At 33.3% G+C, this 27,146-nt stretch overlaps 1 protein-coding gene across 1 annotated transcript in view; it reads right to left on the reverse strand.

Moving 5' to 3' along the window:
• Positions 1–27,146, reverse strand: part of LRBA (LPS responsive beige-like anchor protein) — a 762,114-nt gene that overhangs the window by 60,658 nt on the left and 674,310 nt on the right. The window contains exon 48 of the mRNA XM_040626351.1: positions 19,483–19,650. Coding sequence (XP_040482285.1) covers positions 19,483–19,650 — 168 coding nt within the window. The remainder of the gene's footprint in view (positions 1–19,482; positions 19,651–27,146) is intronic.

Consider the following 27,146-nt stretch of genomic DNA (forward strand, 5'->3'; position numbering starts at 1 on the left):
CTACTTTCTATAATAAAATCTGAGTTCAGCAGGCAACATTTCAGACGTTGAAATAACATAGTAATAAAAAAAAGACTATGCAAATACTTTGAGACATTCCAGCAAAACCACATATTTATATTTTATAAACAGCATCTCAAATATTACCTAGAGAATTTATTAATGGATTTCCAAATGGAAATATTATGAAAATATTTTCAACAAGCTGCATGTTCCACTGTTTTCTGTGCCAACTATTGCATACTTGCATGATTTTATAGCTATATCTAGAGAAAGAGACAGTATATAGAAAGAATATAGATTCACACACTAGAGAGAATGAAAGGAAGAAAGAAAGAAAAGAAATAAAAGTAAATAAAAGTAGACTTGGCTTAGTGACAATGTGGTATTTGGCTTCCACTTAACAATGACTATTTTAGTCTCTCAGAACTAGTCTTTTTAATCTAACAGACGAAACAAGTTAAATCAGCACAACACTTAGTAACCAACAATAAAGTTGTAAAATTTTATTTTAAGATGGTTTTGGAAGAGAAATAACTTAAACATATGGATGCAATTAAGGTAAACACATATGTACACTGTTTCTTTTAAGCATACAACTGTGAAATTGCATTTTATCTCCTATATATTTACATCTAAAAGCACTATAAAATCAGGTTAGAGAAATTGAAAAAAATTAAGAAAACACATTCCATTTAGTAATATGTTAAGATTTTCTGTGATTACCAAAATCAAGTTCTAAAAAGCTGTCTTAAGATTCTAAAGTAATTCTTTACCAAGAAAGTTTTAAAAATCCCAATAAGACTTTATATATTTCAGAATTAATTCACTTTTCAGTATTTAAAAAGAGAGTCATAAGAATAATCAATGATTTCCACTGTGTTAGATATAATATCATTACTCGTGCCAGTTTTCCTCTTGCCCTTCATACATTTGAACTTAAATTGAGGACAATTTGCTAGGTATTTGACAGGTTTCCACTAAATGTTTACTGACTGACTTTCTGGTTGACCAGCCTCAGTGCTCTCTGGGGCCACAATTAAAAATCTAGCTTTGGTATCAGCAAATTAAAAAAGTATACTAATCAAATTACTTAATCATAGTATGTTGAATTTTGTACTTAATTCCTAAAGGACAAAAATCCTGATAATATGAACCACTAAGGCCAAGAGAGGACAAGTAAATATACTTGATAAAAAATACATGAAGATTCCAAAAAAGAAAATTATATATAATACATATGGTTTTGTTTGGATAACATCTCTAGCTTGTTTTAAAAAAAGGCAAAGCAACTCTGGAAAACAGTGTGGAGGTCCCTTAAAAAGTTAAAAATTGAGCTACCCTATGATCCAGCCATTGCACTACTGGGTATTTACCCCAAAGATACAGACGTAGTGAAGAGAAGGGCCATATGCACCCCAATGTTCATAGCAGCAATGTCCACAATAGCTAAATTGTGGAAGGAGCCGAGATGCCCTTCAACAGATGACTGGATTAAGAAGTTGTGGTCCACATATACAATGGAATATTACTCAGCTATCAGAAAGAACGAGTTCTCAACATTTGCTACAACATGGACAGCACTGGAGGAGATAATGCTAAGTGAAATAAGTCAAGCAGAGAAAGACAACTATCATATGATTTCTCTCATCTATGGAACATAAGAACTAGGATGATCGGTAGGGGAAGAAAGGGATAAAGAAAGGGGGGGTAATCAGAAGGGGGAATGAAACATGAGAGACTATGGACTATGAGAAACAAACTGAGGACTTCAGAGGGGAGGGGGGTGGGGGAATGGGATAGACCGGTGATGGGTAGTAAGGAGGGCACGTATTGCATGGTGCACTGGGTGTTATACACAACTAATGAATCATTGAGCCTTACATCGGAAACCGGGGATGTACTGTATGGTGACTAACATAATATAATAAAAAATCATTAAAAAAAAATAAATAAATAAAAAATAAAAAAAGGCAAAGCATAATTTATAAACATTGAGAAATCAGACTCTCTCTTAATCTAAGAAATGAAATACTGAATTACTTTTTAGTAGTCAGGACAAAAATTTTAAATGCACAATTTTAAAAAATAACATAATGTGGGGCCTGGGTGGCTCAGTCAGTTAAGTGTCTGCCTTCAGGTCAGGTCATGATCCCAGGGTCCTAAGATCGAGGCCCACATCAGGTTCCCTGCTCAGCGGAGAGTCTGCTTCTCCCTCTCTGCCCCTCCGCTCCGTTTGTGCTCACTCTCTCTCCCTCTCTCAAAATAAATAAAATCTTAAATTAAAATCGCATAATGTGAGGTGGCTGGGTGGCTCAGTTTGGTTAAACATCTGACTCCTGATGTCAGCTCAGGTCATAATCTCAGAGTCTTGAGATCAAACCTCATGTTGGGCTCTGTGCTGGGTGTGCTTAATATTCTCTCTCTCCCACTCCCCTGCCGCCCCCCACCCCCGCCCAGCTGGTGCACGCATGTGCGCGCACTCTCTAAAAAAAAAAACAAAAAACAAAAAAACAAAAAAACTAAGAAAAATAGCATAATGAACCTAACTCAAAATTATTTAAAAGGAATCTCTTAAGATTGAAATGTAAATATTCAAAGTGCCCTACAAATAACAACAACAACATAGAATTCAAACTTTGTAAAGCCTAAATGTAAAAGATAAATGGCCCATTGGTTAAAAAAATGTCATGACATACTAGCATAATTAATTAATTAATTAATTAATTTTTAGTAGGCTCCACCCCCAGCATGGAGCCCATTGTGGGGCTTGAACTCAGGATCATGAGACTGAGACCTGAGCCAAGATCAAAAGTCCAATGCCTAACCAACTGAGCTACGTAGGCACTCCTAGCATATTTTAAACTCAACCAGATAAATGTTCAAAATAGAGACCAGACAATATGGGGAAGAAATAAGTTAAATTGACGAGAAGTTACTCTATGTAAACTTGGACTTGAAACCAACCTTTTTTTTTTTTAATTTTGAGAAATTAAGACATAAAAAATAAAAACTTTAATGTTTTCAACTAAAGACTGAGCTTTTGATTCAACTTCTACAAATTTTAATAAGGCAAGAATCAGATGAATGTAAAACAATTTAGATACATAGACAGTTATTATAGCACTCTCTAGCAGTAAAACTTAGGGGACAAAACTACTTAAACTTGGATAATGGAATACTATGCAGCCATTAAAACAAATGAGTTGGTCTGAATGTATCTGACATGGAAACTCGTTTATAATATATTGATGGAAAAAAATCCTAATTACCAAAGAATTTAGTGTATGATCTCATTTAGGTAAAAATAAAGAAAAATATAAACACATATAAACTTACATGTATTATGTGAGTATATATATGTATATATTTGAATATGCATGTATAAAGTCTGGAGGGTATATACCAAACTATTATCAGCTGTTATCTGATGAAAAGATTGGCAGAATAAAAATTAATACTTTAATACTTTCTTCACTTATATACTGTTTAGCATCTTAACATGCATTGCTTTAAAAATAAAGAAAAACAAAAAATTCTCCATTCTTAAAAAATCTTAAAAAATATGAAAATTTAAAGAAAAATATGCCAATATTTAATATAGCTTTATGAAGTTTAATTTCTCCATCAACATAGTAGCCAGAAGAATTTTTTAATCATTTAGGAAAAACTCCAGTTGATAAACTGTCAAAAACTGAAAAACAGAGACCTTACTACAAAGTTAATTTTGTTATTTGAGCTTATTTCCTAACTTAGATCTACCTGATTTCAAGGAGCCATTCGTTTTAGCAATATTTTGTCATCATTCAGTATTAATCAAGAATTTAGAAAAATATATAAATTTTGTAAGTAAACTATATGTTTTTCACAATGCATTGGTTATCTGGAGACATATACATGTCATGATGATGGTATGGAGTACAAAAGGAGCAAAGAGAAAGAGTAGCTTGCTAAATAAAGTGAAACTTATTAAAAAAAAATAAGAATGCAGTAATAAGAAAGCAGAGAGGGAACATTAAGGAAGGAGAGGAGTATTTTTATTTATGTATTTATTCAATAATACCATGGAAGTTAGTAAGGTAAAACATAAGGTAATTTTAACTTGTAAAAATATGCAGAGATTTCCCACTAGTGCATTTAACTGAACGCACACATTCCAAACACACATTAAACTGAGGCCTGCCCCAGCCTCACTACAGTCTCCACTTCTTATAGCTGTCCATCCACTGCAGCATAATCCCAGCTGCCAATCTGAAAGAAACCAGCTAGTCAGAGCAGACACAACCAACAGAAACAAACGTCACTCAATAATGTTCAGCGGCACTGTGTTCATGGATAATTTCAAACAGTATCTCTGTCTAGAACACTGATGTGCTCATTCAAAACACCTCCATCTCTAGCTACTGGAAATGAGTAGATAAAGCAGCCTGCCTAGAAAAATAAGTGAAATGTTGCTTCAAAGAGGTTGCCAATACCAAGAGACAAACAGTGAAAATGTAGGGCACATTTCTTAAAGAAGAGAAAAATCAGAAGAGTTGATTTACTATATTCAGACCATTAAATTATTTCTCAAAACCAGACAAATACGTTTAAACTATGTTGTGGAAAGCAGCAGTCATTTAGTCATTCATTTGGTAAAAATCATGTAGTCTATTTTCTCAAGAATATTTGTGAACATGCACCATGTAAGAATAATGAAATGAGGTACAGTGAGCAATGAGATGACATGATCCTTGACCTTGAGGAACTGAGAGTTGAAAGACAATATGCACACATGCACACATACACACAAACACACTCTCTCCAATTACATGGTACTGGCAGGGACAGAGAGGGGTTAGACAACAAAGTTACTGTTAGAACACAGTTTAATAGCACTTAATATTTTAAAAATTTACACTTGACTCAGGAATTTCCCAAATACTAATAGAATTTCTGCTGCTTTTTTGCACCAATAATGAAAACTGAAAACAGTGATTATATTCTAAGTCAACTTCCTCATCTTTGTTAACAATGTTTTTTAAATGATACTATTCTGAATATTTAGAAATTTATCATACTTGCAAATAATCTTATATAGATTTTACAAATCTATGCAATTTTTTTCATCTTACCCTTTCTAGAAGCTTACATTTACTTTAAAATTTAGAGAACAAAATTCAGCCACTTGCTTTGAGACTACTTTTCACATTCTCTATTTAGAATGAAGACGGTATCTGAAGTAAATGGGTTAGTGACAGAAGTCATCAGCATGATAGAGTTCTCTGGATTTCTTGGGTAGTTGACAGAGCAAAAAAACCATAAAAATATTAATACTCTGTGCCTACTTTATATCCCTGCATGCATAATTTAGCTATACCTATTTAACTAAGAAGACTGCAATATGCAATAATAACTAGCAAAATACAAAGATTAGCTTTACTGACAACTTTGATGTTCATTTAATTGACTAAGGGAAACTTTGATTATTGTGGTTTTGATATACAAGAAAGTCTGGCATAATTTCAAGGTATTTTTTATGTAGGTTTTCAATTAAAACTTGACTAATCCTTACTGTTTATTTGGCTTTTCGTTGTACAGTTCCTGCCCTGCACTGTGTCAAATGTGCCATCTGTGTAACACACTTCTGGCCAGAGATAATTCAGAATTATTTTTGTAACACTCTGAATTGTGGCTGCATGAAATCTTAACTTACTGTATTCAATACTTCTAATTTACTCTCTTGCTACAACCAGAGTAATCATGTTGTCTTATTGTCCTACTCTTAAATCTCACTGCAGTGAGATTCCTGCCCCACCTGCTTAAAACAGACTTACAGACCATTCCCCTAACTATTTAACAAATGTTAACAATGCTATAAATACCGATTGTGTTTATGCTTCCTGAAAGATTCACTGCAGCCAGTGCTCTGCAGCAGTGTTAGAGCTGAAACAAGTTGTTGACTCCCACCACGCAAGTGATTGAATCCTAAGCCAAAAATGCTTTCCTTGGATAAGATATCTGATTTGCTACCGCTGTCATGAAACTGGGGTCATGTAAACTTACACACTGCTGCTGCTGCTTTTGGAAAACAGACCTTTTCAGAGTGATTATGCGTTGCTAAAACAGCATTTGGAAGGATACATTTAGAAGAGCGAAAACCAACCACTGACACTAAACACAACTTACGGAAATTTTTCAGATTTTACTTTCACATTATGAGACTCATTGTATATAATTCTTTAAATTGAGCAGTATCATCGCTCTCCTCCTCTTCCCTGCCCATCTATTTACATAGAGCCAAGTTTCATTTTCAAAAGAAAATTAAGAACTAATTTCTGAACTTACGTAAACATAAAATAACAGTGTATTAACTTGAAAAGTGAAGGAGAAAATGAGGCTTCCAGAGGGAAGGTGCAAGGTGACAGAGCACAGATATTATCCATATTAACGTTCCTGAGCAACATCTACCTGCCCGAGCAATGTATTTTTCTGCCGTTCAACCTCTCCACCTCTTCTTCCAACCTCTCACACGGCTCAGGATTTGCCCTGCACTCCTTACACAATGGCGGCTCAGACCCTGTGCTGTGTCTGTACTTCCCCTTTTGTCAAAACCTATTATCAAATCCTGTGCACAAAGAGCTGAATGATTGGAAAGGATTGCTTAAAAAAACAGATGTGTAATCAAATTATCTCTAAGAGTGGAGTTTTAAGCATCAGTAAAAGGTGAAAGATTCTGTGGCAGAAGCTTTTTTCTGTATATATCAAACCACATTCTATAGGAACTGTTACAGCTGACATTAGCATGTGATCCTGGTATTAGTTAACAACATACAAATTTGGGGACGGGGACTTTCCACCCTTTTACTTTATAGTTTTGAATTATTTAAAATTTTTATAGTTATTATGCATTGCTTTGCTGAATAAGTTTTTAAAGCCCTTTATATAACTATTTAATTGTAGACACACACACACACAGACACAACTAAGTAGTGAACCCAGAGATCTAGAATTCATTAATATTGGGCCAAAGCCTTCTTGACTTTAGAAAATGATGACAAGAACTACAATTAGCAGTGATATATCTAAGATATCTTCCCTAAAAGTAGAAGTGATCTTTTTGATCCTCCTCAAATATGATAGGAAAAGTCAAGAAATAAACTCAAATTGCTAAAATGTATGAAAAAAATCATAGCTCAGTGAATCAGATAACAACATAAGAGGCTGGAGGTTCTCTGATTTCTGAGTGAGAAAAAGTTAAATTGTAAATCCTTCATCTTTATCAAAGTTATACGAAGATCATTATACAGTCACTATCCTGGCAACACTGAACATTCTGAAAAAACCAGAAAGTAATCACAAAAGACCTCCAAATATCCAAAAGCAAAGTCAGTATCCTTATCTTCATGTTGATAAGCTTCATTTGTTCAGATTTCCAAGAGGAGACTTTTCCTCCTCAGAAGAGAAAACGAGTTACAGGCCGGTTGGCTTTTTCTCCTTGATTTTAAAGAGAAACAATTTTCAGAATTCAGAAAGTAGCAAATGAAAGAATTCCATGATCTCACTAACCAAAGATAATGACCATCTTTGGTTAGATCGCCATATAAACATCCTGAGGACTATAATTCCAGATTTGTCCTTACGCCTACATACACATACAAAACTTGTATTTTTTATGTTCATGTTTTTCCCTGTAATATGGCAAAATATATTTCCATAGCAATATTTTGGTGATATTTAACAGCATTCCACTGTATGGAAATACCAATATTTATTCAATCAGTTCTCTATTGTTAGACATTTATGTGTGTTTTTTTTCTTTTGCTATTATAAACAACAACAATACAACTTAACATATTTTTCTGCATACTTTTTCAATTACTGCTTTGGTTAAAGTTTTATGTAAATAATACATGAATATTTTAAAAACTGATATAGATTGCTATAAAGATTAAATTGATTTTCATTCTCATCAAATATATGACAATGGCTGTTTTCTTTTTTTTTTAATTGTCAGAAACTATTCTGAGATTTTAATGTGAAAACAGGCCCCTTTCCCAGTAGGAGTGGAAGAAAAAAACTGGAGATTCACAATATCTGTTTTCTAACTAACATTAGGATTTTCATTGGTTTTAATCTTAAATAATCTAACAAGCAAAAATGTTGCATTTTAAATTGAATTTCACTGATTACTAGTGAGGATGAACTACTTTTCATTTGTGGTTTATATTTCACCTTTTGTGAAATATCTGTTCCTAAATTTTGTTATTTATTATTATTTTTTGGATGTATACAAACTTTGGTTTTTACGTAGTCAAATACATCGATTTCCTTAATAATTTTGGTTTTGATATTAGATTTATAAAATGGGCCTTCTCCATTTCAAGATTATAAAACTACTCACCTACATTATCTTCCAAGTTCTGCAGTTTCATCTTCTATATTTGTAACATAGTCTTTATTCCAAATAATTGTAATTCATCATTTGTAATTTCTTTCACTTTAAGATATGAAACAGGAATCTAAGTAAATTTGTATTCTAAACAATTAGCTAGCTGTCCCAACATCACATATTGAACAAGATAGCCTTTTCCCAGTGATTTAAAATACCACCTTTATTATACATGCTCATATTTAATATGTCTATTTCTGGAAGCTCTATTCTGTTCCACTGAACTTCAGTTCCTTCACTAGAACATGTTGTCTTGATTACTATAGCTTATGTTTATGTATCGAGTAAAGTAATCAAAACCTACTTACTTTTCCTTTAATTTAGTCCTATCAAATCTGGTTTCTCAGGCTATAGCATCTAAGAAACAGTGAATTACAGAGTAGGAGGAGGGATGCCCAAAAGATAGATATACTTGACACAGTACAAAAAGCAAGAACTGATAGCTTAAGGGCAGAAATTTAAAAACATATAAAAAGAGATCACAAAAATTGAAAAAGAATAGCAGTATGGAATTGCTTAGTTTAAGGTCAAATATAGCACAGAATAACTAATATTAATAATTTAAAATCACATTCGCTAATTATCCTCCTCACTTATCATTACTGTCTTACTGTAAAATGGCCTCTACTCCTAAAAACTGTAGAATACCCATTGTTTTTCAAATACATGCATAAAAGATTTATGAAGCTTGACTATGTCCAATGTGAGTCAAGTCTCAACAGATTTCAAATAATCTGTATCATCTATACCATATTCTTTAGCTTTAAATTAAGTTAAATTTAATAACAAAAAGATAACTGGATTGCATGTATGAAGGCAAGCCCTAAGTGAAGCGATAACTTTTAAGTTGAGGAATAAATAACAAGGAGCCAGCATGAGGAGATCTGTAATAATCAGAGAAAACGACCATCATAAAAAGGCGCTGTCAGTGACAACCGTCACATGCTCAGGAACAGAAAGAAGGTCAATATGGCAGGACACACGAATGAGGAAGAGAACAGCATAGCATGGCCAGAGATCAGAGAGGCAGGCAAGGGCCAGACCATGTGGATCAAACTGGACTTTGTTCTATGGTTAATGTGTAATAGGAAAGTTTAAGTAGAGGACTGACTTGATCTGATTAACATTTTTAAAATAACGTTTTGGCGGCTCTGTAGAAAATAGACCGTAGGCAGAAAAGGGTGACCAGGTCTACTAATACTAGCCAGGGGAGAGATGATGATGGTGCCTTAGACTTAATGATAGACAGAAACGGTTTCCAAATATGTTGTAGAGATACCATAAACTTAGCTGCTATTCATCACCAACTTCCTATACCTTCCCCACCTACCACATAGTTTTTTCCAGTCATAGAGCCATATTATACTCCTTCCCACATGCAGTTCTCTGCTTTGAATTCTCCTACCTGTTCTGTTGCTCTACTTAACTCATTTCTTAAGGATTATGTTGAGGCAGTTATTACTCCCCTAATCTGGGTTGGCTCTTCCTCCTTTGTGCTCCTATATATAGCGTATAAAACTCAGTCAGAGCACATTACTGTACATACAATTTTTAAAACTTATTTCTGACCTACTAAAACTTGATCAATGAAATGTTTTACACTAACGGTTAGATAACAGATTTCTCAACTTTTGGATATAGCAAATACCATTTATAGTAAAACTGATAGCTGAATTCTGGATAAGACTATCAAATTGTTCTAGAAACCATGTTTATAAATAAAATTACATGCTAAATATATTTAAAGAAAATATCTAAGGAAAATACTTATGTTACATTTTTTTAGGAAAAGAAAAATTATTTGTATAATTAATATTCAACTCATCATGTATTTATTTTGGGAATTTGGATTTTAGAAGGGTTTTTTTCCTTAATAAAAATATAAATATTTATTCTTACTCATATCTCACCCTGAATTCAAGTATCCTAATTTCTCTCTCTTTTTAAATTTCTTCTTTCCTTGATTTTAGTTTTTTTGAAATGGTGTTAGAAAGGTTTGATAAGGTCATATAAAGGAAGAGGAGTAAGTCAAACCAAATTCAGCAGAATTAGCAATAAGAAAATAATCACTTTTATTATGTGTACCTTGTCCACAAAATAATATATGTACTCATCACAGGAAAAAAATTCCATAACTCTGTATGGTGACAAATGCTAACTAGACTTACTGTAGTGATCATTTCATAATATATAAAAATATCAATTAAGATATATTTCTGAAACTAATATGATGTTGTATGTCAGTTATACCTCAATTTTAAAAAAATGCACAAAAAAGAATTCATGTAATGCTGGAATATAGAACAGACTGAAAAATAGCAAAGGTAGAGAAAAAGGAAAAAGTATCAAGGAGACAGAAATAAAGAGCAAAGAGGTCTGTTAGAATAAACAGGTAAAGGTAAGAATATATCTTTTAGTTGGAGGTCACAGATATTTGAAAACAAAATAGTATATTTGCCTGAAAAATAATTCTCTCTGGTGTGTGACATATGCAAATGTAGACATAGTTGTATATTGATAACCCAGCTGTTTTCTAAAAATTAAAAACAACATAAAAGTTTAATGTGCTGCAGGCTGTTTCTCTGATTACTCTTCCCCCTCTTATGGTTATTATTTCTATCGTTTAGTGCTTTTTTTATAGAGAGATTATTTTTATGATCACTTACTATGCCATATGTATTAACCATTCACTCTAGAATGAAACTTTCTCAAGAGGAATGAAGCTTTTCCCAAGTAGTAAGTAAATACATGACTTGTGCATAAACAACTTGCCTCTGTGTGAATATCTAAGTGTTCCAAGTTAAACTAAATATATAGTAGTGAACAGAAACAAGTAAAACCATAGTTACTGACAGAAATAAATCTAGCTTGCTTTTAATACTAGAGAAGCACAAATCTATCGTGGTCCCATTACTATGATCTTGCAGAGATAATGTTCTAATATAAGTCAAGTGTCAGCACAAATTTACTAATATTAGAGATGTTAAAGCATCTTAGAGGAACAAGATTCTGGAGAAAAGATGGTGTAGCATGGAGATGGGGTGGGGAGCAAACAGGAAGAGGGCAATAGTGGGAGCTTTACAACTAGCAGGAGGCTGTGACAAGACTTGACTTAGAGGATGCCCAGGTCTGGGGGTTATAGACAAATGGCGGGCCAAGGTTAGAGCAGCAGGAGCTGCCTTCCTGGGTCACCTTGTATACTTTACTCCAATCTCAAAGTAGGAATGAAGTGGTGTTTATAAAGAGAGAGGCAGTCAGTGAGCAACATCTCTGAAATAGTGCCCTATTCCAAGTCACTCTGTATCCCCTTACTAGTCTTATTTTCTTCATTAATCTTTACTGCTTATTTTCTATGCACCCCATTAGAATGTGAGTTCCTTGAGGAGAGGGACTTTGATTTTCTTGCACATCTCTGTATTTTTAGTACTTTGAACAAAATGATTATTTGTTGAATAAATGAAGGAAAGGATAAATTCTCCCAATTTATCAGCCCCTTCTTTATCTATCCAAACCAGCCTAGATCTACCAGTTAACAGCACCCCTTTAACAATGTCATCAATCACCCTTCCACTTTCAATCCTTCTTTATATAGTCCACCATGCTGTCATGGTAAAACCCCATCTCTGTCTCCACATATATTTACACACACACACACACACACACACACACACACACACACACACACCCCCTCTCTCCAGTGGAAGAAGCAGGCTCCTAGCGGAAGAGCCTGATGTGGGGCTCGATCCCATAATGCCGGGATCACGCCCTGAGCCGAAGGCAGACGCTTAACCGCTGTGCCACCCAGGCGCCCCATCCAGTCAACTTTTTTGTACACCTACTCTACTGCTGTTGAAAACAGAGAAAAACAATGGAAAGAAAGTAATCATTTACTATTGAGCATCTATGAAGCAGCCATCATTATGTTAGGTATTTCCATAAATACTATCTCACCTTTGGTACAAACCATTGTAATCTTGTTGCCTTTCCCCCTCCTTCATGCATATTTACTTAAAGCAGTCCTCAGGGTAACCTTCTACTCTCTGATCTCAGACAAGGAAGTATTGTTCCATGCTGTCCAGTGCCTATCTCTATCTGTGTCCTGGATTTCATTCCTTTCTTGTTCCTCACAGAGCGTGGTAGTCTATTAACTACTTTATTTCATGTATGTTTGATATGCTTCTCTCTTTTTGGATCTTTCAATTAACACAGAAACATGGTCAATTATCTACCCATTAAAAAAGAAAAAAAATGACTGCTACTGGGGTATGGGTTTCTTTTTGTCGTAACAAAAATATTCTAAAATTAGATTGTGGTGGTGCTTGTAAAACTGTAAGTATACTAAGAACTACTGTACTGTATACTTAAAAGGGTGAATTGTATATGTGAGCTATATCTCAATAAAATGATTATTCTCCCTTCAATTATTTCCTTTTCTCACTGTGTTCACTTGCTCACGTCCCACCCACTGCGCAGTCCTCTACCTTCTAAGCTATTTTCTGTAAGATCACACAGCAACTCTTAGAATAATTCAGTGGGTACTTTTCAGTTCTTATCTTTTCAATCTTCTTTCAGATAGGTCCTAAGACACACATGTAGTTATGTCGCTAACCTTCAACCTATAATCCACAGCCTTACGCCAATGCAGTTATAATTACTTTTTATAGCATTAAAGGCCCTTTATGGTATTGCTCCTCTCTTTCTCTCTCACCTTGCCACCTCTGGTTCATTGTACATATATCACAGTCTCCTGTTATCATCTCTCTCACTTATGTGCAGAAAGCGTATACACTTTCTTATGTGTAGATACCCTCTATCCAATGTTCTCATCTGTCCTTCAATCTACAGCCTCTCACTTTCGAAAACATGACTGGATTCTGGCAGTCTGGGGTTACTGCCTATTGTGTATGCTTGTGCATACATACAGTGTACTTACCTCTATACTGAATTTAATCACAGTTTACTACAATTGTTTACTTATCCATATTTCCACGCTAGACAATGAACTCAAGCTGATAAGGGCAGACACTTGACTTTCAACTTCTTAACCTTATTATATAATTTGGGTGTAGTAAAATGTTGTTTAAAAAAATGAATAAATTGGGGCACTAGGGTGGCTCAATTGGTTAAGCATCTGCCTTTGGCTTGGGTCATGATCCCGGAGTCCCAGGATCAAGTTCTACATGTTGGAATTCCTGCTCAGGAGGGAGTCTGCCTCTCTCTCCCTTTGCCCCTCCCCACAGCTCATGCCCCCCCCACCCCAAATAAATAAATAAATAAATAAATAAATAAATAAAATCTTTTTAAAAATGAATAATTAATGACCTATTCTTGTTTTCTCTCCTTGCCTCACTTTACAATGAACTCTGCATGTGTCCTCTAGGAAATAGTCTCTGATAACCTATCTAATGTTAGCAGTTTATGTTCCTTCTGTGATGAAATCAGTAATTCATATTCTTTTTATGACTGTGTTTCTTAACCCAGGGGTTTAACAGAGAACAACATAAGGAAAGGAACTAACATTTAATGGATACTTATAATGGGACAGGTACCATGCCAGGCAGCCACTTTACATGTATTACACCCCACCTAATCTGTGGGGTAGTTATAGTCATACCAATTCTATATATGAGGAAACAGAGCCTCAGGAAAATCCAAGTCACACAACTAGCGGGCATCAGGGTCAGCAATTAAATTCATATCTATCTATTTATTTATTTGCTTGTTTGTTTATTCTACTGTACACACTGCATTATATCGTTAAGACTTAGCACTATGATACGGAATGGCTATAATAAAAAATCACATTTGTTTTAATAACATCCAAAAAACTTTGAGAATTAATCATGTGTATTTATATGAATAGTGCTAAGTAATGAAGTAATATATAGTAGTTCCCCTTTATCTGCAGTTTCACTTTCAATGGATTTAGTTACCTGTTATCAACCATGGTCTGGAAGCAGATGACCCTCCTTCTGCCACATCATAAGGTCAATACTAGCCTAACACTATGTCACAGTGTCTATGTCATTCACCTCATTTTATCACATCGTGTAGGCATTTTATCATCTCACATCATCACAAGAAGGGTGAATACAGTACAATAAGATATTTTGAGAGAGAAAAAGAGAGAAACCACATTCATCAACCTTTTATTACAGTATACTGTTATAGACGTTCTATTTTACTTTTAGTTATTGTTGTTACTGTGTCTAATTTATAAAATAAAAATTATTATAGGTATGTATGTACAGGACAAAACATAGTATATATAGGTTTGGTACTATCCACAATTTCAGGCATCCACTGGGAGTCTTGAAACATATCCCCTGTGGATAAGGGGGTAACTACTATATTTATCTTTCAAGGATACTGAGTACCTACCATACTTAGAATATAATAGGCCATGTTATTTAAATGAATGCTGAATCTAATATATATTTTTGTATAATAAAAAAATAAATTTGTGTGTGATGAGTGGAAAACTCTCTGGTTAAAATTTAATTTGCTAATAATTAACTAACTACTTGGGGCTGTGGAAAAGAGAAGGAAGCAAAGGAAACTTAAAGCAAAAGTTTTAAATAATCTTTAGCAAATGCTGATCTTGAAAAATAAATACTAAAAACTTATTTGGTATGGTGGCTCCACAAAAAGCTAAACATAGAACTATCATATAATCTAGCAATTCTACTTTTGGGTATATATACAAAAGAACTGAAAGCAGAGATTTAAACAGACACTTATACACCAATGTTTATAGAAGCACTATTCACAATAGCCAAAAGGTGAAAACAACTCAAAATGTCCATGAACAGAAGAATGGATAAACAAAATTTGGTATACACAAACAATGGCATATTATTCATCCTTAAAAGGAAGTAAATTCTGACACATGCTGCAACATAGATGAATGTTGGAGATACTATGCTAAGTAAAACAGGCCAGACACAAAAGGATAAATATTGCATGATTCCACTTCTTTGAGATGCCTACAGTAGTCAAATTCCTAGAGACAGAAAGTAGAATGGTGGTAGTCAAGGACTAATGGCTGGTGGGGGGGGGGGTGAGTCAGGAGTTACTGTTTCAACGAATACCGAGTTTCAGTTTGGGATGATGGAAAACTTCTGGAGATGGATGGTAGTAATGGTTGCACAACAATGTGCTTGATACCACTGAATTACACTAAAAAATGGTTAAAATGGTAAATTTTATGCTATATTTTTACCACAAAACATTATTTGAAGTCCTAATGTGTTAGTTTAAGTGAAAGAAAAATATAATTTAATGTATACATATATTTTAATTATGTATCTAAAATCTAAATGGACTAAAACCAAACTGAAATATTCTACCAAGTTAATTTCAAACATTTACTGTCCTACTGTCTGACCCATGCCTAGAATTTGGATTCAGAAGATATGGTCACCAAAGATATAGGACAACCAATGGTCATTATATCTACACTGTCCAATATGGTAGCTACTAGCCATATGGGCTATTTAAGTTTGGATTACTAAAATTAAATATTCAGTTTTTCACTCATACTCGTCACATTTCAAATGCACAACAGCAACATGTGAGTAGTGGCTACTATATTGGACAGTGTAGATATAATGACCATTTCCATCACTCACAAGTGATTTTTATTGGATAGTGCTCTTTTACATTATACTATAAATACTATATGGTAAACCTCTTTGGTAAATCATTGGTGTGTGTGAGGAAGAGAGGTGGTCAGTCCAGAATAACAAAGAGCCAAAATTGAGTATTATTTGTTCCAGTTCTATGAAAACTGTTGTTCATATTTTGACAGGGGTTGCATTAAATCTGTAGATTGCTTTGGATAGATGGACATTTTAACCACATTGGTTCACCTAACCCATGAACATAGGATATCTTTCCACTTGTTTGTGTCATCTTTAATTTCTTTCTTAACTGATTTGTAATTTGTATGGAACCACAAAAGACCCCAAAGAGCCAAAGCAACCTTGAGAAAGAAGAGAAAAGCTAGAGGTATCACAATCCCAGATTTCAAGATATGCTACAAAGCTGTAGTAATCAAAACAGTATGGTACTGGCACAAAAAGACACATAGATTTATGGAACAGAAGAGCGAGCCCAGAATAAACCCATGCATCTATGGTCAATTAATCTATGACAAAGGAGACAAGAATATACAATGGGAAAAAGACAGTCTCTTCAATAAATGGTGCTGGGAAAACTGTACAGCTACATGCAAAAGAATGAAACCGTGTATGGTTTGTTATACCAATCACAAAAATAAACCCAAAATGAATTAAGACCTAAATGTGAGACCTGAAACCATAAAACTCCTAGAAGAAAGCATAGGCAGTAATTTCTCTGACATCAGCACAGGAACATTTTTCCACATATGTCCTCTCAGGCAAGGGAAAAAAAGCAAAATTCAACAATGTAGACTACACCAAAATAAAAAGCTTTTGCACAGCAAAGGAAACCATCAACAAAATGAAAAGGCAACCTACCAAATGGGAGAAGATATTTGCAAACGATATATACAAAAAAGTTGATATCCAAAGTATATAAAGAACTTACACAACTCAACACCAAAACACCAAATAATCCAATTTAGAAAAATAGGCAGAGGATCTGAATAGACAGTTTTCCAAATGTCTTCTGGATGGCCAACAGACACATGAAAAGATGTCAGCATCACTCATTATCAGGGAAATGCAAATCAAAACCACAATGAGATATTACTTCACACCAAAGGGCTAAAATAAAAAAGACAAGCAATAACAAGTGTTGGCAAGGATGCAGAGAAAAAAACAACCCTTGTACACTGTTGGTGGGAGTGCAAATTGGTGCAGCCACTGTGGAAAACAGTCCAGAGGTTCCTCAAGAAATTAAAAATAGAATTACCATATGATCCAGTAATTCCACTACTAAGTATTTACCCCAAAACAAGGAAAACATGAATTCAAAAAGATATAGGCACTCCTATATTTACTGCAGCATTATGTACAATAACCAAGGTGTCAAAGCAACCCAAGCATCCATCTGTAGATGAAAGGATAAAAAAGATGTGGTATATATATACAATGGAATATTACTTAGCCATAAAAAATGAGATCTTGCCATTTGCAACAACATAGATGGACTTAGAGGGTATAATGCTAAGTGAAATAAATCAGAGAAACACAAATATCACATGATTTCACTCATATGTGGAATTTAAAAAAATTAAACAAAGGAAAAAAGAGACAACCAAAAAAACAGATTCTTAAATACAGAGAACAAACTGGTAGTTGCCAGAGGGGAGGTGGGTATGAGGAATGGGTGAAATAGATAAAAGGAAAAAAAAAAAACCAAACCTCCTAAAACAAAAGAACCGATTACATTCTGTAAACAACCTGCTAATGAAATGTTTCTCTTTTTAACTAGCAGTATCACAAGGGTAAAGGCTGAGAGTCATCCTTTACCATGCAAGTGTAGTATAAACTTTAATGACAAGGAAGGTATAGTTATCATCTTGGACATACGAACAGTCTAAAAAAATAGGATCCCACATTAGAAGAAAGTGTTAAGTATATCTTCATAGCAACTCTACAGAGTATTATAGAATTTCAAAATTAAAATTACATATTACATAGCAATATAAAATAATATGCTAGTATATTAAGTAAAACAGGAGATTCTAAAATCAAATCTGTACTGTGACTTCAGTCATAAAGCAGCTATGTAGGTATATGAATAATTACAATAAGGGAACACGAAAAAACAAAAATAGGTGGTGTATTTGGTGAAGAATTATGGACATCTATAAAACAAAGTAACACTGTTCAAATATTTTTAAAACTTTAAGAAAGGAAACTGGCTTATGCTATTCTATTCTAACAATGAAATTATATACTGTTTTGTAACATCATCTGTATCTTTGCTCCAACCTCAGTTTCATGTATGGAAATATGTATATTCTGTGTCATACAATCAGCTGTTGTTCTAATAAAATAAAATGGCTCTGTATGGAACATTTTCAAAGAACTGAAGAATCAGAAAAGTCTTTACTAGTTCATCTGATCCAGCTCTAAATTAAACTGAAAAATAACAATTTAAAACCTGTGCAATTTAAGACAAATATACATCTAATACATGGTGCTTCTGTTTGCACATAAACCAGACAATAATATACACAGGCAAATATATTTAAATATGTACTTATATACTGTCAATATTACCAGGCCATAAGCAGAATTAAAAAGGAATGCATCACATAATTGGTGAAAAATGGCAAATCTTACTCATCACAAATAATGTTCCCTTTAAAGTGATATAAAACATTCCCTACGAATCAGTCTTGGTTTCTTAAATACACTTGTTCTAAAATTGTAGAGATACTTAAGGTGATCCATTTAATCCTACAATCTTTGGACATGATGTATATTAGCATTAGGAGGATGCATAATTAGGCTAAAAATACGAAAAAATTATCAAGGCTATATTCAGACTTTTTGGTGAATATTGTATTTATCAAAACCATGTTTTGAGTGTTTTACTTAAGAAAATAAATGACAAAGATAAAATAAGTCTCAGTAACTTCTAAGACCAAGTTTGATGATGTAGGAAAGGTTTAGATTTCCTTCCTCCTATTAACTTCTATATGGTTACACATAGACTTACATATTATATATAAATATGAGTTTTATCACATTTAAATAAATTTATACTTACAATCTTATCTCTTTAATAATTACTATTTTCCTAATACTTTAAATTAGTGAGTAGCCTTCAAAGTTATAAAAATTATAAATATACAAATATATATATATATATTCAGTGATCCCTGAATAGGTTCAAACTGAAGCAGCTCTCATTTTATATTGACTCAAACATTTTGTTGGAGGGAAGTCATGAATTCAAGTCCCAGCTAGGTCACTAACTGGAAGGCTGTTCTGCTCAAGTCACTCCACTCATCTAGTTTTTAGTTTCATCAGAAGCAAAATGAAAGCATGGCGAAGATGATATCCAATACCTTCTGATCTAAAGATACCTGAGAGATCCAGTCAGAAACTTACCTCTCTCAATATAGGATCAGCTATTGAATTCAGATTGACAGCTCCTTCATAGGTCAGGTAATAGAACACATTGAGGGATCGAACAGCCTCTGGTCCTAGCTGTTTATAGCCAAAAATGAGATCAATCCATTGGTGAAGCTGGCAGGAAACAAATTCACTCTCCAGGGCCTGAAAAAAATGGCACAGATCATATTATTATGCTGAATTCACCTTTTAAAATATAGAGAAATTTAGAACAAGCAGTAAAGTTTTACACTAAATTTACTGTGAGCAGATTTATTCTGATGTCCTATTTCCCACCAGATTCTGTTAACAGATTTATTCTGATGTCCTATTTCCCACCAGATTCTGTTCTCCTTTGTTTATAATTAGAAACTTTCTGGCACTTCTCATGCTGAACTGTATTAGACTGCTTACATTCAGTATTATTCTACTATACGGTAAGCACTATGAGGGCCAGGACTGGGTCTATTTTGGTCATATTTGTAACTCAGGGCCTGACACGTATCCAATTTATGCTTCAAAGAAAGGAGGTGATGCAATGTAAAGGTTACTTTGGGACAGCATATGTGAAAACATTACACATTTACTATTCACCTGAAATGTTTATGATTTTTCTAGATATAAACATTGTGTTGTCTACTGCAACAACTATAACCAAATTATTTAGCTATTTCAACTGAGTTTTTATGTGAACAAATTTTATCTTTGGAGGGATACTTATAATTACTGAATTATAATTCCTGAATTATTATTCTAGATATTAATATCAAGCCAGATCAAAAATTTGATGCTATTTGTGTCCAATAAATAATGAATGAACATAATTAAGTATTCAGTGGAAATGCTGAGTACAAGATCTACTTCCAATTCATCATTACCTTCCCAGTTACCAGCACTGTACCTAAAACATAGTAAGTACCAATAACTGTTTGCTGAATTTAATAAAGTTATAAATAAGTGCCTACAAATTAAAAATATTTACAACTGAATTCAAATAATATATTTCCTTTAATATTTAAGAGGACATCACAATATACCACATACCATATATAATGCAAAAAAAATACTGTAAATAAAACTCTAGGCAATTCTCATATCCCAATGTATACCTGAAATGAAATAAAAATACTTAGCTAACCCTATGATCCAGCCATTGCACTACTGGGTGTTTACCCCAAAGATACAGATGTAGTGAAGAGAAGGGCCATATGCACCCCAATGTTCATAGCAGCAATGTCCACAATAGCTAAATCGTGGAAGGAGCAGAGATGCCCTTCAACAGATGACTGGATTAAGAAGTTGTGGTCCATATATACAATGGAATATTACTCAGCTATCAGAAAGAACGAGTTCTCAACATTTGCTACAACATGGACGGCACTGGAGGAGATAATGCTAAGTGAAATAAGTCAAGCAGAGAAAGACAACTATCATATGATTTCTCTCATCTATGGAACATAAGAACTAGGATGATTGGTAGGGGAAGAAAGGGATAAAGAAAGGGGGGGGTAATCAGAAGGGGGAATGAAACATGAGAGACTGTGGACTAGGAGAAACAAACTGAGGACCTCAGAGGGGAGGGGGGTGGGGGAATGGGATAGACCGGTGATGGGTAGTAAGGAGGGCACGTATTGCATGGTGCACTGGGTGTTATACACAAATAATGAATCATCGAGCCTTACATCGGAAACCGGGGATGTACTGTATGGTGACTAACATAATATAATAAAAAATCATTAAAAAAAAATACTTAGCTAGCTTCAACTGTGAAAGTTGTTTTAGACATCTCTTATAAAACTCATGATATTTATAAACTTAGTAAATAGATAAGTGAACTGCTGCATGTTATTTGAAATAGAAAGAGAAGGGCTTTTAATAACTTTAACTTCCTATTTTAAGTACTTGGATTTAAAATTAATCTGAAAATTCAGGAATTATTAATGGAAGTTGCACACAAAAATGATACGTTTGTTTCATTAACTTGGGCCTTGGGTAGGGATGGGGGAATGGGGGCCATGTTTAAAATGACACATAAAAACAGCAATTGTCTTAATTTGTGTGCAGTGCACTCCACACAAAAGCCCTAAATATGTTCAAATTAGAGCAAGCTGCTTGATTGTCACTGCAGTCTCATGTCACATTAATGCATGACAAACATTAAACCATACACTTAAATGGCAATTTATATCATTTAAATGTTTACTGCCAGACTAGCTCATCACTCACTTAAATGTGACTTTCTGACAGCTAATTTCAGTTAATTTTCTCCAATTCACTTAATTAGAACTTTCAATCAGGGAAGGACCTACACATGTCTTTGAGCTTACATCCTTTTTAGTTGTTCGAAATCTGAGTTAATAAACTGCTGAAAAGCCCTACTATAATAGATTAACATGTAATATCTCCAAGTCTACAAAAAAAGTGTGACTATATGAAGCAAACTCACAGTATGGACACTTAGAAAGAACCTACACTTATTTATGTAAATAATACTCTCGCCAGTAGTTTAAATAAAAAACGTTTATTTCATATACACACACTATTGAAACAATAAAAAAACCCTGCATCCAAGCTAATTAAAAATTAATGATTTCAAAATTGTTTAATAAGATAAAACAGTCAGGAGTCTCCTGAGTGTCCGTGGTGTTGTGATTTGAGACTATAAAATTCCAGAAGGCTCAGCAAATGATAAAGTACAAGTGAGTTTTCTCAATATTAAAGCTCTAAAAACCAGGGCAATTTTATTTTATGTGTCATCAAACAAAGAATTGTGAGTTTTCTTAATGTCGATTACTTCTTTATACACATTCAAAATGGTGAACTTGGTAACATTTAGATGCTTAAACCTTTATATCTTGATACTACATCAGAATGTTAAGCAAAAATGCCGAAATGAAAGACACTGTATGCCCCCAACACACCTCACATATGCAGAGATGACCACAGTGTCATGGTCCACCCCTCCCTTTACACTGTCATATTGGTCAAGCCTTAAGGGGTTGCCTAGTAATTCATGGAATTATTGGCAAAATCTTTTCCAGAAGTTCATGGATAGACTTTAAATAATTTTTAAAAACTGAACTGAAAATCTCATTAGTGGTCTTCCAGCTTTTCTAGCAATTTATCGAAGTTTTAAAAAGGGATCCAAAAGAACAACTGCTATGGGTATAAGAGTTTCAAAAAGGTTTAAAATCATCTCAGTACAAAGCCAGTTCAGGACTTCAACATCTCTTTGGCAGCAGTGAATGACAACTGCCTAGCCAAAAGTATGTAATAATAAATAAATGTACTTAGTAAAGACTTGAGGTAAGACGTAAAGACAAGCAGGAGGAAATTACTGAGGGAAAGACTACAAATAATTCAAAATGGAATACCCTGAGATTACATCTTATAACTTGTGTTTTTGAAATTCAAAAACATAAATCATGAAACATTAAAAATTCTTTAAATCTCTTTTTATATGTAAAGATTTAAAAAAATACTCCATATAAAATACTTATATCCACATTTTTAGTCACAGAAAAATAAAAACATGATAGTGGGATGCTAAGCATTTGTGATTTTTCAAAGCCTTTAGGTCAGACAGTCCTCATTAAGACTGGAGTTAAATACGGTTTGCAGCTAGGGGATAGTAACATTCTTCCCATGCTGCTCTCAAACCTAACCAATCAATTGTTAGTACTCCCCTAGCAGGCTAGATACATCATTTACATCCAATGTGTGCTCTGAGTAAAATTTGTAAAAAGAAAATCCACTAAAATGTCCAACACAATACAATAATATTCAACTCATCTGAGTTATTATAAAATAAATCAGTGACTAATGTCCAATTGTTAAGGATCAAATAAGACTATGAAAAGACTATCATATGAAGCCTCACACAAATTGTCAATCCAATCCACAGGGACTCATATTAGTCTTGACAAACTGTCTTGGGGCTGATATCTGTTTTTTTAATGAGATCTATTAAACAGAGACTAAAACACTTGAGATATGCTAAAAAGTACAGTATACAGATGTCAAATACAAACACTTATTAGTAACTTTCATTTGTTTGGTTCACGTGCAGAACATCAACAAATTCAAGCTTTAATATTATAAAGATAATAGTAAATTATTCATAAACAACTCATTTGTGTAATCTTGTGTCAGAAATAATTATAACATACATGAATATGTGTCCCACAATAAATCTCATTGAAAGAATATAATCTATGTGTTCCTGAAACTAACCCATTACGGAAATGAATTATTTATTGATAAAAAATATTATTTAAAATTATTCTTGTTTCCTCTAGTACAATCAAATAATATGATAATTTATGTAGAAATGGCTTGCTTTTTCCAAAACATTCTAAGCTATCTGGGAATAAAAATTCTAAAATAAAAGGCATTAATCATGTGTTTGTTAATCTATGTATGCTTTAGAGATACTCTAGCAATTTCTTTTTACTTTCAAACAATCAAATTTTCTCTAATATAAAAATTATGTAAAATCAAGAAAACCAATTTTAATTAAGAAAAGAAAGAATTGTTCACCTCAAGACCTGAAAACCTTATTTGTGAATTATTCCCAAATTAATGCTAATATTTATTTATGCTTTTGTTAAATGTTCTCATACAACACCATTTTTAAGAAACCATCATAGAAAAGCTACTGATACCTATAGGACAAACGACTTTTATGAAAAAAAAAAAAAAAAGAGAGAGATCAAATAGTATTTACAAATCTTTAAGTACGGAAATATAATTGTGTAACCAGAAGGAAGTAGGTTTGTGTAACCTAGATACACGTTTCTGCACACCTATACCACCACTTCCCTTCTCAGGCTTCAGTCCTGAGATTCAAAATGTATTAGCTATAAGCACCAAAGAAGAAAATAAAAATCAATGACTAACCCTCTTGACCTGGTATGCATTTAATTATAAGATGTACTTAATCATATTTTATTTATTTAATTTATTTTTATTTTTTAAATCATATTTTAAAGATTTTAAAAAAATTTTTAAGTAATGTACACCCAATGCGATGCTCGAACTCACAACCCTGAGATCAAGGGTTGCACACTCTTCTGACTGAGCCAGCCAGGTGCCCCAATCATATTTTAAATGGAAGAATAAAAATTTGTTTTGTAAATTTTTAATTGTACTTTTATAAATGAAGAGTATGAATTCATTTGAGTGTAGATCACATGTTTCAAACGAGTTAATGTTGGGATTGGCCAGAATGTAATATACAACATTATGAATTTGGAATTTTAAGTATTTTTCACTTCAAATACATGTAATACAGCCTTTTTCCTACACACACACACACACACACACACACACTCACACACACACACACACACACACACACACACAGATTTAAAATGAACTGGTCTGTTATGTTTGCATGTGCTGGATTTCAAACACTAGTGGTAATGTTTCCTTAACATTGATATATGACCTTTGTAATTTACATTGAAGAAAGCTGTTTTTTTCAGCCTAATTAGAACTGTTTCAAATTTTCCTGCTAAATATATGATATAAAGTCCTTTCAACTTTTTTATTCTAGAGTTTCTTTCCATGTCAACTTTGTTCCAATCAAAATATGCTTTGAATTAAATGATTTTGATTGAATATGTGGATCACATTTCACTTCTAAGATTTAAAAGTCCAAAAAGGAAAAGTTTAGCCTGTTCAAACAAAGCAAGAGCAGCCACTTTGCGGAAAGCTATTCACATTTAAGAAGACTGACAAATTGTTTGTGTGCACCATTAGGTCTAGTTTCTGCAATAGTTGCCAGATTTCCTGTCCCCCTAATAAGATACATTAACTCCTTAAAAACTGGATCCAAATTTGCGAAGAATCCAAGCAACTTTAGTAAAATTTTTATTTACCTGTAAGTTCCTTCTTCTAAATAAATTTAAAGAATAGTAAAGAAATTTGCTATTATATCAAAATTTTCAAGAAACAAAAAGGTTTTGTTCTTCAAAACAAAATCATTTTTTCATTACTGAACAGATGCAAATTCAGAATGTAAATATACTTTCGAATGGGATTTTCCAAAAGTGACAAATCCGCACTAAAACTCATTTAAAAAAATGCATTAAACTAGTTAAGAATTACTTGTTTGGGTGAAACACAACAGTGAAAATATTGGAATATGTAATGAACTATAATCTAACTTGAGCTTAACATTCTCTTATATTGATTATAAATATAACACAATGCTTCAGAATTCAGATATTTACCTTAATATAAATACAGAACAAAAACATGAAACAAATTATATGCTATTTACAAAGAAAAGTTTAACTTTGAGGGCTTAAAATTATGTGTGAAGCTGTAACATTAAGAACAATAAGTCATGAATGTCAAAGAAGAAAAAAAGGAGGATCAAGGATTTAGAGAAAGAAATTATGGGATGCTAAGAATAAAAATTATATCTGACAGTTAAAAAAAATGAAATTTAGTCAACAACACATTGAAGCTCAGGCTGAAAAGCAGATAAAGAAATCACTGAAAGGAGTTCTGTACTTCTAAACTGCCCTTGAACTGTTGAGCAGAAGAAAGATCTTGGAGCCGGCAGCACACTGTTCATTTCTACATTTATATCATTACTAAAGAAAAGTGTGAGTTAGTATCATATCTTGATATAACCATCAAGCACTCGTGCATCTTTTGGCAGGAGAATCATTCTGTCCACGATTGTTATTGTGTAGTTTTAAATGGACTAGTCAACCAGCTGTTATATATTTTACACACTGAAGGCCATGTTTCCTTTGAAATTCATAGTTTTAATCTCAACTGAAGTCTGTATTGCTGTGTGCCAAGATCAAAAGGATTAGGCAAACTTGTACAATTACCCTCCTTTTCAGAGAGATGATTTTTTTCTAATGTTTAAAATAGTCCTATATGCTGACATTTTATCCAACTATTTTCTTTAGAGCTACAGAACATTAAAACATTTAATTAACATTTCAACCTTAGGTCACTCTTAATCTAAAACTTAGGAATTCATAATATACAGATATTTTAAACTAGTTACAGTATAACACACATAGGGAGATGGAGATTTTAAAAACATTCTATTTAGTAAGAACGGATGGGGAACAACTATAATTAAATGATAGATACGCCCATCTATTTTATTATGTGTTTGCATTTTGCATGACTTCATGCAGAAAACAGTTCACAGAGCTTAAGGCAATGCATATGCATCAAGATAAAATAAATTTAACGTAAGAGAAGGTACTGCAAAAATAAGAAGTACATAAAAATCATGCCATGAAATTCTATAGACTTATAGGTGCACCATGTATTTGTTCCTAAGCTTTCTAGCAGGCAACATAAAGAAACACGAACACTTACAAGAGTCAAAAATGACCATAATGTAAAAACAAACCAGATGGCCTAGAAAAACACATTATTTCTATTCCTGAGATAAGAAATTCCTCCCTTGGCAATATGATGGAATCCAGGTATGTGACTCTCAGAGGGACTGACTTAATCCTGGGATAGATTTAAAGTATAGACAAATGGAGAGACTACATATTCTTCAGGCAATCCTGCATAAACATTATTTCTCTTAGGTAAGACTTTGAATGGTAAATTCTAGATTACACTCCGTGACAAGTACCTGGAATGCAGCCATTTTATTTTGTCAGTTAAATGTA

The sequence above is a fragment of the Ursus maritimus genome, unplaced genomic scaffold, assembly GCF_017311325.1.
Source record: "Ursus maritimus isolate PB19 unplaced genomic scaffold, ASM1731132v1 scaffold_11, whole genome shotgun sequence".
NCBI lineage: Eukaryota > Metazoa > Chordata > Mammalia > Carnivora > Ursidae > Ursus > Ursus maritimus.